Consider the following 16,893-nt stretch of genomic DNA (forward strand, 5'->3'; position numbering starts at 1 on the left):
GGCCACCAGCTGCATTAAGTACTGCAGTGCATCTCTTCCTCATGGACTGCACCAGATTTGCCAGTTCTTGCTGTGAGATGTTACCCCACTCTTCCACCAAGGCACCTGCAAGTTCCCGGACATTTCTGGGGGGAATGGCCCTAGCCCTCTGATCCAATAGGTCCCAGACGTGCTCAATGGGATTGAGATCCGGGCTCTTCACTGGTCATGGAAGAACACTGACATTCCTGTCTTGCAGGAAATCACACACAGAACGAGCAGTATTGCTGGTGCTGTCACGACTTCCGCCGAAGTCGGTTCCTCTCCTTGTTCGGGCGGCATTCAGAGGTCGACGTCACCGGTCTTCTAGCCATCGCTGATCCATCTTTCATTTTCCATTTGTTTTGTCTTGTTTTCCCACACACCTGGTTTACATTCCCTCATTACTTGTCCTGTATATAATCCTCTGTTCCCCCCATGTCTGTGTGTGAAATTGTTTGTTGTAAAGTGTTTGTGCACTCTGACTGGTTCACGCCGGGTTATTTTGTACCCATATTTTGTTGTTCTGTGTGCCGTTGGTTTTTTTCTTATTAAACTGCTCCGGTTATTACCCAGTTCTGCTCTCCTGCGCCTGACTTCCCTGCAGCCAGTCACGCACCTCTTACAGATGGTCTTGTCATGCTGGCAGGTCATGTAAGGATGAGCCTGCAGGAAGGGTACCACATGAGGGAGGAGGATGTTTTCCCTGTAACGCATAGCGTTGAGATTGCCTGCAATGACAACAAGCTCAGTCCAATCATGCTGTGACACACCGCTGTCGCTGGACCAGACAGAACTGCCAAAAAGTACTCCACTGACGAGTCGCGGTTTTGTCTCACCAGGGGTGATGATCAGATGTGCATTTATCGTCGAATGATGGGCATTACAGGTGGAGGACCATGACGGACCCTCCACCTCCAAATCAATCCCACTCCAGAGTACAGGCCTCGGTGTAACGCTCGTTCCTTTGATGATAAATGCAAATCTGACCATCACCCCTGGTGAGACAAAACCTCGACTCGTCAGTGAAGAGCACTTTTTGCCAGTCCTGTTTGGTCCAGCGATGGTGGGTTTGTGCCCATAGGCGACGTAGTTGCCGGTGATGTCTGGTGAGGACCTGCCTTACAACAGTCCTACAAGCCCTCAGTCCAGCCTCTCAGCCTATTGCGGAGGACAGTCTGAGCACTGATGGAGGGATTGTGCGTTCCTGGTGTAACTCGGGCAGTTGTTGTTGTCATCCTGTACCTGTCCTGCAGGTGTGATGTTCGGATGTACTTATCCTGTGCAGGTGTTGTTACACGTGGTCTGCCACTGCAGCCACTGCGTGGTCTTAGGCTTCTCACAGTACGGACATTGCAATTTATTGACCTGGCCACATCTGCAGTCCTCATGCCTCCTTGCAGCATGCCTACGGCACGTTTACGCAGATGAGTAGGGACCCTGGTCATCTCTCTTTTTGGTGTTTTTCAGAGTCAGCAGAAAGGCCTCTTTAGTGTCCTAAATAACTGTGACCTTAATTGCCTACCGTCTGAAAGTTGTTAATTTCTTAACGACTGTTCCAAAAGGTGTATGTTCATTAATTGTTTATGGTTCATTGAACAAGCATGGGAAACATTGTTTAAAAACCCTTTACAATGAAGATCTGTGAAGTTATTTTGATTTTTACAAATGATCTTTTAAAGACAGGGATCTGAAAAAGGGACCTTTCTTTTTTTGCTGAGTTTAGTAGTTATTTGTTCCCCAGGATCCCTCAATCTCTCAGTGTGAACACTTACATAAGTGTCCACGGAGAAAGTGTTTTTTTACAACTGTCGCTTTACTTCAACTGTGTCTTTCAACCCCCTTCACCTCAACTAGCTAATAAGAGGAGGCGGGGGACGTTGCCATTCAGGGGGTAGGCACAGCTGTTATACCGTCTCGGGTGTTGTGATGTAAGTTCTTGCCTTTTAGAAACTCAACTGGACATCGGGGGTTGTGACTGTCCAATCGATTGAGAGAATTCAGAGACAAACCAGCCAATGGGTGCAAAGGTCTGGGTATATAAGCTAAGGTTTAACACCTGTCAAAGTTGGGCAACCCCTATATTGGCTTTGGTGGATCCCAGGAACATTACCTCCTTCTTTTCTTCTGTGCAGGTAAACCTACTAGGCAGCGAGCTTCTGGAAAATGGCTTTAAGTAGAAATCAGGAGAACTCCTGAAAAACAGCACAAAAAGAAAAGAGGAATTTTAAACAAACACTAGGCAATTGAAACCTCTCCGTCGCTGCACCACTTGGAATCCTGAAATCGGTTAATCTTGTTTTTTGCATTGGACCTCTCTTCCTTTTCATGCAGCGTTTCCTAAAATGGAAGATATATTACTACTTATGCGTTTTTACTCATCATCCTCTTGAGTGCAAACTGTAACTTTGTTAAAAGTTTTGGTCGTAAAAGAGAGCACTGGTTTGAAAACAGCAATGATCACTAACGGCTGTTGTAGAGTAAGGATAGTCCCAGAACAGTGGCTGGTTGATTTGTTACCAGTGGTGATCTATAGATGACAGAGTCATTTTAGATATTTTGCAGAAAAAAAACATACAATGTGAAGTATTGAATTTCTATAATGTCTGCAATTGTTCCTCAGCATGTTTGTAGTGCTGATGTTTTTATTCTGTGATCCTATTCATTCTGATATGAAGGTCAGATGTGCTAATGACCGGAGAATGAATCAAGTCAGTCTCTGGAACTCTCTGGTACCGCCTACTGGGGGGTAGCCAGACTAGGCTCCCGTGATGGTGTTTCCCTTGAAGGAATGGGAAGGTGGCTTGCATGCCAGTGTCAGAGTATAGCCACAGCAAGAGGGTGTAGAGTGGATGGCCTGGTCTAAAAATACCTTCTGCTGCTAAGTGCATAAAGCACGTAGATCACACCCCTGTCACTCTGTGAAATTATGAGACAGTGGCTGGAGGGGGTCAGGACACTGATAGATAAGACACTAGGATCATTACTACAAAACCCAAAAGATGGTACATTTAGTGGTATGTGTTGCTTTGTTAGGCCATTGCTAGGACAGTTCCTTGTGATTTCTTTTCTGAAAACCCATCATGCTCTCTTTTACAAATTGTGGCACAATTCTGTTGCTAGGCAAGATATTTTTCTTTCACCATTCTTGAATATTTAGTTGGGAGGGCTTTCGTTACTGTGTGCCAGATCATCCTACATATATTCACACTTCTTCCCCCCCTCCTTTTAGCAGGACAAAAGAGAGCTGCAATCATGACGAAGAACTGCCATAATGACTATAAGATGAAATTCTCAGAAGAAGAGGAGTTCCCAGACCTCTCCCTGCACAACAACCACATGGCCAAGGTGCTGACCAAGGACATGTACAAAAAGCTGAGGAGCAAGTCTACCCCCTCCGGTTTCACCCTGGACGACTGCACCCAGACCGGTGTGGACAACCCTGGTAAGATTCGGAAGCACACACACAGGAAGACCCGTCAGGGCCCTGTGAGGTCACAGGATAGGCATGATCAGCTCTGATTGGTGGCTGATAAGGGCACCTCAAAGCAAAATATTCTTAGTGATATTAACTTATACACTATTGGCATGAAAAATGAGACTGTTGCTCGTGCACTTTGTTGGTAGTGCACTTTGTTGTGTTGCCTGTTACATGTAGTTTTCCTGTGGCAATAGTTCTCACTTATTCTCTTTCTGTCTGCAGGACACCCCTTCATCATGACCGTCGGCTGCGTTGCTGGTGATGAAGAGTGCTACGATGTCTTTAAGGATATGTTCGACCCCATCATCTCCGACCGTCACGGAGGCTACAAGCCCACCGACAAGCACAAGACCGACCTGAACTTCGAGAACCTGAAGGTGAGTGAAGAAAGTGGCCATGACAAACACATTTCTACATTGGCGTTGATCCTTTTGCAAGCTTGATTTTTTTTAAGCTAATATATAAGGCTGCAGTGGACTGTGGTGACTAGACCGCATTTGAATGAGTTATATGTCTAGAGTGAAATAACATTAATTTCCCCGTTTGCAGGGAGGTGATGATCTTGACCCCGCCTACGTCCTGTCCAGCCGTGTGCGTACCGGACGCAGCATCAAGGGATACACCCTGCCCCCCCACAACAGCCGTGGCGAGCGCAGAATGGTTGAGAAACTGTCCATTGAGGGTAAGTGTCTGAGCACTCAGTAAAATCAGCACTATAAATCAGGGTCAGCTGTGCTGCCATGGAGCACGACCATGTCAATCTCATGTGTATGTCTCTCTCCCCTCAGCCCTGGCCACACTGGATGGTGAGTTCAAGGGAAAGTACTACCCCCTGAACGCCATGACCGATGCCGAGCAGGATCAGCTGATCGCCGACCACTTCTTGTTTGACAAGCCCGTCTCCCCCTTGCTGCTGTCCGCTGGTATGGCCCGTGACTGGCCAGACGCAAGAGGAATCTGGTAAGTTCCCAGGACTCAGGCCCATACCAATACCTGAACCAAAACAATAACATTTGTGAAACCAGATAATGTATGTACAGTATGTCCCACGGTGTATCATAGTGGTGTGTCATGTAATACGTACTTCCTCCTTTCTGAAGGCACAACGATGCCAAGAGCTTCTTGGTCTGGGTGAATGAGGAGGATCACCTGCGTGTCATCTCTATGGAGAAGGGAGGCAACATGAAGGAGGTCTTCAGACGCTTCTGCGTTGGTCTGCAGAAGGTAGGCTAGCCACAGAGCCTACAGGACTGACACACTGTCCGTACCTAGAGTGTTATTTATTGCTCGTTCACAACGATGGCAGCTGGCTTTTCTTATAGTCAGTAGTCGAACACACATCACTTTCGGTTGGCTATTCTCACCTGAAAACGCACTCACCGGAACGTTCTCGTCTCGTCTTTCTCCACCTTGTGCAGATTGAGGAGGTCTTCAAGAAGCACAACCACGGCTTCATGTGGAACGAGCATCTCGGCTACGTGCTGACCTGCCCCTCCAACCTGGGAACTGGCCTGCGCGGTGGCGTGCACGTCAAGCTGCCCAAGCTGAGCACACACGCCAAGTTTGAGGAGATCCTGACCAGGCTGCGTCTGCAGAAGCGCGGCACAGGTACGAGCTACTCTCAAACTCACTTTACAGTCTTCATGCAATAGTCCATAGAATGTAATTACATTGCCATTACATATGGATCTCTGAGGTGACTAGCCAAGCCATATTTAACCTGACATGTACACCATTTGAGTACCAGTGTAGAGAATTATGAAGATTCACCTTTGACCTCTTTGCCTGCAGGTGGTGTGGACACTGCCTCCGTGGGCGGAACCTTCGACATCTCCAACGCTGATCGTCTGGGTTCCTCAGAGGTGGAGCAGGTGCAGATGGTGGTGGATGGCGTCAAGCTCATGGTGGAGATGGAGAAGAAGCTGGAGAAGGGAGAGGCCATCGATGGCATGATCCCCGCCCAGAAGTAAAGCGGTACTTGTGCTTCAGTATTTTTTGTATAATAAAAATGACTAGCCTTGTCGTTACGTGGGCAGGAGACTGCCTCCCTGGACTTTTCCTAAAAAGACTCCACTCTGATCCAACTTTTATTTCCATCCTTCATTCTTTCTCTTCATCATTTATTTTCTCCTTCCTACGGTCACTTTCCATCTCTCCCGCTCTTTCCTGGGATCAAAAGTACCATCGCATAGTCTAGTGCCATGGGCCATTACTTTGTGTATACACCTAATCTAGAAATCATTGTTTTGGTTGTAAAATGTATTGAGCAAATAAAACAAGGCCCAGTTAATCAACCCCACTGTCTGATGTATGGTCTCGAAACACACGGTGCATCCACATACACACCCGCACACACTCAGTGGGCGCACACCCACACCACGTGCACACGCTACAGCAGCCTCGTAAATGCCCTAAAACCATGGTACAATAAACAAACATATAACATGACCAATCTGTCAGCCTATTGACACCACATCAACCCCACTGAGAACAAAAATAAACTTGATCCAAAATGTCAGAATTTGAAAGGAGAAATTTATTTTTGCTTCATACAATTTTCCTCAGGAGACATGCAGGACTGCAGGTCAGTAAATTTCCATAGTTGCACCCCGTTTTATCGACAACAGCGACGTCTTCAAACGCACAACTACTTCCTACTCTTGAAGCATGGTCCTAAGCTTTTAGCAATACAGAAGGGAATTGTTGGGCAAGAGGTCCTATTTTGGGCAAAGTTGCAAAAGAATTGCCCTAAATCACAGCTTTCACATTTTAAGACATTTGTGGCCACCTGTTGCAACTAAAAACTCCCATGATTCCTTGCAACGGGCAAACTGAAGTCATAGTGTCCTGGATTACTATGTAATACTGCCATACACGTGTGCAATATACATTTTGCCAAAAGGAATAAGGTGGAAAATGGTGGAGTTTGAAAACTACTGAAGATTGTGTTGGGCAGGCTGGCGAAGATGGTCAGGGGTGTCACAGGTTTCGGAATATAACTGGGATGTTACATACTGTAGAGATGTCATCATACTGGAACAGTGACAAACACATTCTGTAATGAGAACATCCACTGCTGATGAATCTTTGAGCCATTTAAAGACCAGACAGACTTTCAGCAAACAAGAGTTGAGGAACATTCAGCGACACCAACAGTCTGAGCTGAGAAAATAGAAACATGGTTCTGAGGGCTTTTAGAAGAGCCCACTGCAGCTCACTGCACCAACTGGGAATGAAGTTCTGGCATGTCTGCTGCTGTGACCACTGCCAGGCGACAAGGACCATTACTGTTTATTGGTGCAAACCAAAGCCAGTGACAAACAGTCACTCACTCAGGCCTTGACCCTCTACCCGACTTGGATCTATTGTGAGGAGCTTGGGAGCGTGCTTCATTTATAGAAGAGTGTCAGGGTTGATTTCAACAACGTCATCCAGGGTCACATTCTAAACTACCAACCTCACTCTCATACGTCACTCAGGAATACAGAAGGCTGATTGGTTACCAGAAGGGAAGCCTGTTTTGCTGACCAATTGAAATACTGAATGCAATTCAACAAGCATCGCTGTAGTTTTTATAGTCTGTGTGATCAATGATACTATTTTCTTTTTGAGCAGAAAATTAGGAGTTGATCCAATTCTCTTTTTTTACGCGATCTTGGGTCATCTTATACAAAAGTGATCCATTGAGATTCCTTGAAATGTGACAAATGATGTCCCCCAACATTATACTAAACACCGCTTATATCAAATCATGTTTGGAATCTTGGCCTGGTGGATGTGCTGTACCATTTAAGAGGAAATACAATTGAAGAGGTGATATTGCTAAACCAAAAGTGCTCCCAGAAGAACGTGTAGAATGCCTGTGTACATTACCTGCTGAAACGCAGAAAATCAAAGGGTTAGTGGCTCAGAAGAGCAGTCATCGCCTACTCCGTTTTGGACATTGAAGTCAGACAGCTTTGCTCATTGGTAACCAACATACCGGTATATACAAAACACAAAATGAAACTTGACAAGAGTAGCAGAGGGGGTCTTACAGAATTGAGCAGACGCGATGGATGGGCAGAAGAATCTGGCATTTTGTTTTACAGCATCATTTTTTGTTGTTGTCCGTCTCTGCATTTCTGCATGTCTCCCTATATAGCAGGGGTGTCAAACATACGGCCCGCGGGCAGGATTCGGTGCGCGAGGGGGTCCAATCTGGCCCGCGGGTTTGAGTAAAACAAAACAGAACAATGGTATACTTTAAAATGACTACAACCAAATTGAAACTGTGTAGAAATGATAAGATAATGGACCTACATTCATACAGTTTATTGACTGTGTCCAGCTTGTTAATAATCTCCCAAATAAAGCTAGACAGTCTAAAGCTAAAGCATAATCATTTAAAAAAAACTATGGGTAGAGGACTATTTTTGGAAAATTGACTGCAAAGAAATATAACACATTTTCAATGCAGCCCTCCGGACCTTGTTGAAGACTGAATGCGGCCTCCAGGGCAAAATGAGTTTGACACCCCTGCTCTATAGCCTGGAGGTCTGTCTAGGAAAGGGCTGGTCCCTTGTTTCTTAAATATGCATTCAGTCTGCGTCAATCACTCATTGAAGCGAAAACAAGAAAAACTAAATTAAAAAACCTTTTAAATAGCAGCTGTTAAAAAGGAACGACAACAAATATAATCATAACGACATTGACGAAAAATATCTTCATCTGCAAATATGGAATTAAAAAAGAACTGCTTGACTCCGTAGATTCATATAATATTGAGGTGCCTTAGCAGGGTTTGTAGGTCATAGGTCTGTGAGTGGCGGGCCCGGACCATCCGTGCCTGTGTGTCTGCGTGTCAGTGTGGCACCAGAAGCGGGTCTTTGGCGGGGGTGAGGCGAGGTTGGCAGTGGAGGTAGCGGGTTCTGCCCGTCTCCTTCTCCCGCCCCCTCAGTCAGTCTGTCCAGTGTAGAAGCCCTCTGCCCCACCCCCTGTCGCCCTCAGAGCTCCAGATCCTTAGACACTTTTGTGGCGATGTCCCGGAAGGCGAGCGGTGCCCCCCACAGCCGTTTGAAGCGCACGCCGCTGGTCTCGGCGGGGCCTGCGGGCAGCTGGCACACATCAGCCTCGAAGGCCACGCGTGAGCCAGCCGCCCCGTGGGTGCAGGAGAGCAGGAAGGGCCCAGCCAGGTGGACCTGGCAGCCGCAGCCCTGGGCCGCCTCGCGCAACGCCAGCACCACCTCCGCCGGGTCCCGCGGGCTCCGCACCCTCACATCCCAGCCGCATCGGGGGGTCCGGGGCTCTGCCGCTTTTTGATGCCCAGGTAGATGGCGACTGCAGGGGCAAAGTGGGTGGGGAGTGGGGGAGTGAGTGGGGGTGAGAGATTGAATGACAGAAGAGGGTGCAGGTGGAGTGTGGGTGAGACAATGCATTAATGTGGGTGAGTGGAAGGGAAGAAGGGGACAGGGGAGAAATAGATTAGTATCATATAGGGTTTGGTTTAACAGCCACTACTCTTAATTTATCAACAGCAATAGAAATTCATTAAAATAGATAACAAGGCCAATAGAAATTCATTAAAATAGATAACAAGGCCAATAGAAATTCATTAAAATAGATAACAAGGCCAATAGAAATTCATTAAAATAGATAACAAGGCCAATAGAAATTCATTAAAATAGATAACAAGGCCAATAGAAATGAAAGTATAGAAAATGTTTTTAACAGTCTTCGCTGAAGAGTGGATGTAGCATCCACAACACACACAAGCTGCATCGCCATCTTAAAATGCTGCCATAATTTAGACAATTCTAGAAAAATAAATCTGTGGTGCACAATTCAGAGGATACCAAAATTGAATATTAGGCAGCGACACAATTTAGGCAAGTCAACAACACAATTTTACCTTTTTGAGGACACGTGTTCTTCAAGGCAACAGCATTCTAAGTGATGCTGCACCATCATACCTCATTCATTAGACCAGGCTACAGTCCTGCCCCACTCAATGATGTATGCTTGGTGCATTCAGAAAGTTTTCAGATCCCTTGACTTTTTCCACATTTTGCTACGTTACAGCCTTATTCTAAAATTGATTAAACAGTCCCCCATCAATCTACACACAATACCCCATGACAAAGCAAAAACATATCTTTTTTTAAATGTTTGCAAATGCATTAAAATGAAGCCTGGAGTCTTCTTGGGTATGATGCTACAACCTTGGCACACCTGTATTTGGGGAGTTTCTCCCATTCTTTTTCGCAGATCCACTCAAGCTCTATCAGGTTAGGTGGGGAGTGTCGCTGCACAGCTATTTTCAGGTCTCTCCAGAGATGACTGATCGGGTTCAAGTCCGGGCTCTGGCTGGGCCACTCAAGGACATTCAGAGACTTGTCATGAAGACACTCCTGCGTTGTCTTGGCTGTGTGCTTAGGGGTCTTTGTCCCGTTGCAAGGTGAACCTTTGCCCCAGTCTGAGGTCCTGAGCACTGGAGCAGGTTTTCATCAAGGATCTCTCTGTACTGTGCTTGGTTCATCTTTCCCTCAATACTGACTAATCTCCCAGTCCCAGCCGCTGAAAAACATCCCCACAGCATGATGCTGCAACCTCCATACTTCACCATAGGGATGGTGCCAGGTTTCCTCTAGATGTGACCTTGGCATTCAGGTCATAGAGTTCAATCTTGATTTCATTAGACCAGAGAATCTTGCTTCTCATGGTCTGAGAGTCATTTAGGTGCCTTTTGGCAAACCAAGTAGGCTGTCATGTACCTTTTACTGAAGAGTGGCTTCCATCTGGCCACTCTACCATAAAGGCCTGATTGGTGGAGTGCTGCAGAGGTGGTTGTCCTTCTGGAAGGATCTCCCATCTCCAGAGAAACTCTGAAGCTCTGTCAGAGTGACCATCGGGTTCTTGGTCACCTCCCTGACCAAGGCCCTTCTCCCCCGATTGCTCAGTTTGGCCGGGTAGCCAGCTCTAGGAAGAGTCTTGGTGGTTCCAAACTTCGTCCATTTAAGAATGATGGAGGCCACTGTGTTCTTGGGGAACTTCAATGCTGCAGACATTTTTTGGTGTCCTTCCCCAGATCTGTGCCTCGACACAATTATGTCTCGGAGCTCTACGGACAATTCCTTTGACCTCATGGCTTGGTTTTTGCTCTGACGTGTGCTGTCAACTGTGGGACCTTATATAGACAGGTGTGTGCCTTTCCAAATTATGTCCAATCAATTGAATTTACCACAGGTAGACTCCAATCAAGATGTAGAAAAATCTAAAAGATGATCAATGGAAACCGGATGCACTTGACCTCAATTTTGAGTCTCATAGCAAAGTGTCTGAATACTTATGTTTATTAGGTATTTCTGTTTTTTTGTTTGAATAAATTAGCAAACATTTCTAAAAACCTGTTTTCGCATTGTCATTACGGGGTATTGTGTGTAGATTGATGAGGGAAAAAATTATTTGATCAATTTTAGCATAAGGCTGTAACATAACAAAATGTGGTAAAGGGTAAGGGGGTTTGAATACGTTCCGAATGCACTGTATATTCTTATCATTACATTAGTACTTCTGGAGGTGTCTTTGGATGGCAGGGTTGTGGTCAATTCCATTTCAATTCAGTAAGTTCAGAAATTAAACCAAATTCCAATTCTAATTTTAAAAAATCCTCATTGAAAAGCATTGAAGAAAATTGGAATTTCAGTGTACTTCCTGAATTGAAATGAAATTGAGCCCAGCCCTGGTGGTTTGCACAGCTAATTTAAGTTGGCATTTATTTACATTTTAAAGCAGAAATGTTTCCTTGGAATGCTGTCCTGGTGGGTCACAGAATCAGCTTGAGGTGGTATCTTACCTTGCTCAGTCACAAGCTAGCAAAAACACATCTGCTGTGTAGGTAGGTGTAGGTTTGGGGGTGGACATAGCCAGGATACCAAACACTAGTACTAGTGCTACTCTTGGAAACATAGGCAAGTTCAACAGCATGACTTACCAACTATATCCACACACCACCAACCCAACACAACTAAGACTGGAAGTTATGAAATGGAAGCTCCGTAAGTATTCGGCATGTCTACATTATGGGTATTTATTAATTTATTCAAATAATTTGAGTAAGTGAGAATGAGGTTCATGTCAAAGGATGGGGAGTTTAAATTGTTATTATCACACACCGAGGAGCCTACTTCAGAAAATAATTAGAGAGGCACTCAATCACAGGCATCTAGCACAGGGTACCACATCTACTATCTACGAGTCACACCAAGGGCATTTAGAGCTAATGCTGCATTGACCCATGCTCTGAGCTTTACCTGCTGGATTTAACCAGAGACTGTCTGACCAGAGACTGTGCAGCCGAGGCTACATTGTGAGGGAGAGAATAGAAATGCCTTTAGTAACTACTGGTCCTGGAGCTGTCATACTGCCCAATGGTGGGCAGACATGGAGTGATAAAGAATGTCTTTGATTGATATCCATCACAACTAACTAGCTGGTCTGGGGTCAGTTTTGCATTGTGTGATCATAATGAATGTGGTTACAACTGGGTTTGGGGAAACTGATCTTGGGCCAGTAATTAAATAGGTTCTCATCACAGTGGGACATACTGTATTGTATACACTCACCTTGTGACCGGAGATCTGCAGACTCTCTCAGGTTCGTCTGTGACCCTCAAGAGGAAGACAAAGGTGCGTGTTAGGAATGAATCAGCCAATAGAGAAATATCCCTTGTTCCCTCCCCTTCCTATTCCAATGCTTCCCTCAGCAAGGCAACATCAACCACAACACCAACATATCAGAGCCAGAGTGACATCAACCTTCCGAAATGCAAGGAAATGAAATAAATAAAAACATACACTTTGAAGCCACACTAGAAAGCTATTTTAGAGGAAAGGACTGGGGGCAGGTTTGGGTGTCTGCCAAGAGACTAGAAAGCTTCTACTGCTTGCAATGCGTGACAGTGGGTTTGTAGAACATGTGTACCATAAATTCGGACAAAAAGCATATGAAAGCACATGGTGTTCGCCCAATGTCTACTACCACTAAAGTATGGACAGGTTTTGAGATGTCCCATTACACATCCATCTAACACACACACAAGGGGGCGCTGCTGTTCAAGCACCACAAACAGTGTCTCCCATGTTCGTAACCTTCCCATTTCAAATGTCATCTCCAAGAACCTGGCAAACCACATGCCTTTCCAGAAACTAGGTGTTTCTTGAAAGGACTAGAGGTTTCCTTCTAGAAAATCTCCATCTAACAGGATAGTGGAGAGATCTGAGCTGTCGAGTGTCTTAAAACAAACCTGCCAGTGGGATAGCGTCTGGGCTACCATGTTGGGTCAAATCTCTCTCTGGGAGAGAGGGAGTGAGTGGAGCCCATGGTGAGTGGAGAGGAGTGGAGAGGGAGGATAAGGAATGACAAGCCTGTGCCTCTGGCTGGGACTGTGAAGAGGATCCCGTTAAGAAGGGGATAAAGGCTCTATTAAGCAACTAATCCTGGTTTAAAGTGTCAGCAATGCTAAGGACGCATGGCAGCAGCTCCTTACAAACAAAACTGTACCAATCTGTGCCTCCTTGGCTTTGCGATACCGTTGTGTTGTGGCAAAGAGGTAGGTAGGCTTAACCAAAAACACTGAAACAGCTTCACAGAACTGGCTCTGAGACTGATGGTGTTTTAACAACGCGAGGAATATATGGAGTTCATTAAATGAGTCACCGTCTTACAATTGCGTTCAAAACTACAACTGGACGGCATACAACTGCACAATGAGTGGTGAGGTCATCACCACTCACCCTAAAGCTTTAGGAGAAGGTAAAGAACAGCCCGTAGAGTCTAAGGTCACATCAGACCCCTTTGATTTTCAAAGATAAGAAAAAAGAAATGTTTCATGTCCAATCATGTATTATTGTTTGAAGTGCCACAATCAGTTGGTAGATATCCATACAATAATAAATCCATTAACCAATTGCCTTAAATTGAACTGAAAATACAAGAAGAATGTATAAGCCTGCACTCATTTTAAAAGCCTTTGGAAAGCAGGGTCCTTGCTGGCTGTTGTTCTGTTGTTGTCAAGGGTATGCTGTGTCACCTGTGGCCTCTAGAGTGCGCTCTTGTACTGAACCCAGACAACAGACACACAGACTGAGGCAGTGAATGAGAGGGGAGTGTGCGAGGGGTTGGAGGTACTGGCAGACAGGCAGGCAGACAGACTGACAGGCAGGCAGAGAGAAGGAGCCAGAAACATGGGAAGAAGAACTTACTAACTGTTTTTGATCCCTGCGGAAGAGTGCAGCCCGAGACGGACTTGTTTGAGTTGGGACGCTTAGAGGGGTCAAGATTGACCCTACGAGGAAGAAGAGAGAGAAATAAAGAGAAACAGAGAGACAGAGAAAGAAAGACAGAGAGAGAACGAGATATGGATAAAGGGGGGGAAAGAAGGATAAAAGATTGCAGCTGATTGGCAAGGAAAAGTAAAGTTAACAAGGAAAAGTAAAGTTAACAAGGAAAAGTAAAGTTAACAAGAAAAAGTTAACAAGGAAAAGTAAAGTTAACCAGGAAAAGCAAAGTAGTTAAGAAACAGAAAAAAACATGAAGCACCTCCCCAAAAAACAGCCAAGACCAAGAGAGAGAGTGTAGTAGGAAGTAGGGAGATGTGAACTGGGTAAGTGGGGGGTTTGAAGCTTGTGGTTAATAGAGGAGGAAGTAAGCCTGAGTAAAGTCAATGCAGATTAAGGAGAGTGAGAGAGGGGGATGTCAGAAGCATTTTGGACCCTCCAGCAGTGTAAGTCTGAGTACCGATGGCCAGACACACACACCTTACTGACTCCACTGTGGCTCTAGGGATAAGACGAAAGCTGTCCATATTGAGGAAGTCACTGTCACCTGTCTTGGGCTTTGTGTGCCCTCCTCTACAGTTGCCTAACTATATTGTCCTTAACACACTATCTAACACTGTAGCCTACACGCTAGAGTTCTTCACGGCTCCGAATACCCGAGACCTGATCCAGGACCCGAGTGGTTCCGGATCAAGAACTCTAAATTATGTCACGGGTCTGGGTCGGATCAGATTGTCACGGGTATGAGTCATTTCAACTGACTTTTCCAGAAGGACCCATACAGATCCAAACGCGACTGCTACAGTAATTGTATAATTGATGCTGCTACTCTTTGCTTTTCACGAGAGGGGCACGTGTAAGCTTGTTGTTGGTCAATCATAAGTCATCAAAGCGACAATAGGCTATAGTCATAGAGCCTCTGTTCGGGACGAAGGTTAGGAAATCTAATCAATGGAATATGGAATTAAAATGATGGATTTAAAAATTAAAGGAGAAGGATATGCTACAACGACCAAGAGCCAACAGGTAGGCAGCTAATTTATATTCTGAATGGAGTTGTTGCTGTTTGTAACTGTGGGACGAGAAAGAGCATGCAACACCAATTAGCCTAGCTAGCTGCTAGCTTAACTAGCTCCTCCCGGTTTGATGCAGTCAAGACAGGTACTACGTAAACATTTTGGATGATAAATAACCTAGCTATGGCAGCTATTAGTCTACTATAGCGCAAGTCGGCTTGGTTGGTTGCCAGTTTTTCTCCTCTCCCTCCCTCCTCCCTGTTCCCGTGTCACTCACACACACTCACAGTAGCCTACACACAGCACGACCCCTGCTAGAGCGTCACCTCTCTCTACCTCCTCTCCTTCACGCTTTATCAGTTCCGGGTCATAAAGTAGCTTAAAAATGGACTTTTCTGCTGCTTCTTGCACTCGGCTCGGACCGGGTCTGGATCCGACCAGGTCTATATGGAAAGGGTCTAGTTGTCCTCGGGTTCGTTCGGAACGGGTCTCTTTATTTTAAAAATGTATTTATGCATTTTTCCATTTCGGAACGCGTCTAACTTGTTGGACCCATAAAGGCCTCTAGTCTCATTTAGGGTGCTATTTCATGTTGATTTGCCTGAATCAACATTCCCTTTTGGTTCAGGCCTGTCTCCATCAGTGCACACAGATGAGCAGTTTACTGGGCTTCGCTAAACAAAGAGCTCCCCAGATTTTCACACTTAAAATAACACGGGGGCGTAACAGGAGCAAACGCTCACAGTAATCCTTGTCCTTGCTAGACCGTACATGATCTTTATTTGATCGAATTGCTTAAACGGCAGTCGCTATCCCTGAGGAGTGTTGAATTTCACAATGTCGCGCGCAGAATCGTATAATTAGAACTAACATCTATTAGAATCCTCACAATTTCACGCTTCCTGTCCCTTTCAGCTGTTTAGACTAGGATTGCTTACACTTCTGATGTTTCTACTGAAATTCCTTAAATATCCAGTCAACAGGGTTAAAGCTAAGAATTCTACCCTCACTATGGACTAGCCTAGAAGTGTTGTCATCCTTATACTGGGGGGCTAAAGCTCAGGGCTTCCTCACACTCCCTTCACTCTCCTCTTACCTGCGTGTGAGCTTGGAGGTGAGCTTGCTGAACAGGTTGGAGGTGGCGCGGGTACGTGCGTGGGGCAGGGGGCTGGCGTCGTGGGACAGAGTGGGGGAGGTGGGGGGTGCGTGGGAGGGAGGCCGCCGGTCCCTCAGCTGGCCCCCGTGGAAGGTGCTGCGAATGCTGGAGCCCCGGGTGAGGCGGGAGCCCGAAGAGGAGGAGGTCCCCGAGGCCCCAGCGATGCTGTGGGTGGAGGGTGAGGCCGGGGGCAGCCGGTGGGACATGGAGCTAAGAGAGGAGAGAGCAGAAAGGACAAAACAATCAGATCATCATCCCGTTCATCCCTCACTCAACCATTAACAGTGAGGTGCTCAGTTCATAATGTATTTTTATTTTTTTTAAACATTTATTTAACCTTAATGTAACATTAATTTAACCTCGACAAGCCCATTGAGACCCAGAGTCTCTTTATCAATGGAGACCTGGCCAAGAAGGCAGCAACAATCAATACATGACATAAATAAAACATACAACAATACAACACAACAACATGATCCAGACTAAAAAAAGCATTTGCACAGGACATCTCATCGTTCTATTGTATCCGTTGAGACAAACGATCTGAGCCAGAAAGGCTTTAGCTGGAGTTAGTTTGGATCTGGCAGAGGGATGGTGAACCTTTACAGAGTCCCAGGGTAGGAGCTTCCACTTGTGTTGGCTTTCAGCAGACAGAGAGAGAAGGCTGGTGAGGCCAAATCAGAACTGGGCCTTTGGAGGAAACAGACTGAGGGGGAGAGGGGGATCAGGGAGGAGGAGGGAAGGACAGACTGGAAAGGGGGATGTGGGAGGGGTGTGACTGGTATGCTGGTAAAATATTAGAATAGAAAAGTGAGAATAGAAATAGAAAGGGAAAGAGAGAAAAAGAGAAGGTGAGCGATAGAGAGAGAGGGTGAGAGTTACAGAGAGAGAGGGTGAGAGTTACAG

The 16,893-nt window shown here is 45.8% G+C and overlaps 2 protein-coding genes across 7 annotated transcripts in view; one reads left to right on the top strand and one right to left on the bottom strand.

The window, feature by feature from the left end:
* Nucleotides 1–2,046: 2,046 nt before the first annotated feature.
* On the top strand, nucleotides 2,047–5,794 carry LOC112266890 (creatine kinase M-type). Of its 2 annotated transcripts, none has more exons than XM_024444795.1 (8): nucleotides 2,047–2,153; nucleotides 3,251–3,463; nucleotides 3,722–3,876; nucleotides 4,049–4,181; nucleotides 4,288–4,459; nucleotides 4,600–4,723; nucleotides 4,918–5,107; nucleotides 5,291–5,794. In XM_024444795.1, exons 2-8 carry the CDS (start codon nucleotides 3,274–3,276, stop codon nucleotides 5,467–5,469), a joined length of 1,143 nt encoding a protein of 380 aa, XP_024300563.1. In that variant the 5' UTR covers nucleotides 2,047–2,153; nucleotides 3,251–3,273; the 3' UTR covers nucleotides 5,470–5,794. The 2 variants fall into 2 exon arrangements, with proteins under 2 accessions (XP_024300563.1, XP_024300564.1); XM_024444796.1 differs by having other exon boundaries at nucleotides 2,070–2,153; nucleotides 3,254–3,463.
* Nucleotides 5,795–6,014: 220 nt separating this feature from the next.
* Nucleotides 6,015–16,893, bottom strand: part of LOC112266889 (MAP/microtubule affinity-regulating kinase 4) — a 62,686-nt gene continuing 51,807 nt past the window's right edge. Inside the window, exons 15-18 of one of the 5 annotated variants that reach the window (XM_024444791.2) lie at nucleotides 15,928–16,197; nucleotides 13,741–13,823; nucleotides 12,103–12,147; nucleotides 8,615–8,818 (exon numbers count right to left, since the gene is read on the bottom strand). In XM_024444791.2, coding sequence (XP_024300559.1) covers nucleotides 8,754–8,818; nucleotides 12,103–12,147; nucleotides 13,741–13,823; nucleotides 15,928–16,197 — 463 coding nt within the window. In that variant the 3' untranslated portion in view covers nucleotides 8,615–8,753. Of the gene's footprint in view, nucleotides 8,819–10,927; nucleotides 11,840–12,102; nucleotides 12,148–13,740; nucleotides 13,824–15,927; nucleotides 16,198–16,893 lie in introns of those variants that run through there. The other 4 variants (XM_024444792.2, XM_024444789.2, XM_024444794.2 and 1 more) reach the window with 4 other exon arrangements.

This window comes from Oncorhynchus tshawytscha, linkage group LG14, assembly GCF_018296145.1.
Source record: "Oncorhynchus tshawytscha isolate Ot180627B linkage group LG14, Otsh_v2.0, whole genome shotgun sequence".
Classification (NCBI taxonomy): Eukaryota; Metazoa; Chordata; class Actinopteri; order Salmoniformes; family Salmonidae; genus Oncorhynchus; species Oncorhynchus tshawytscha.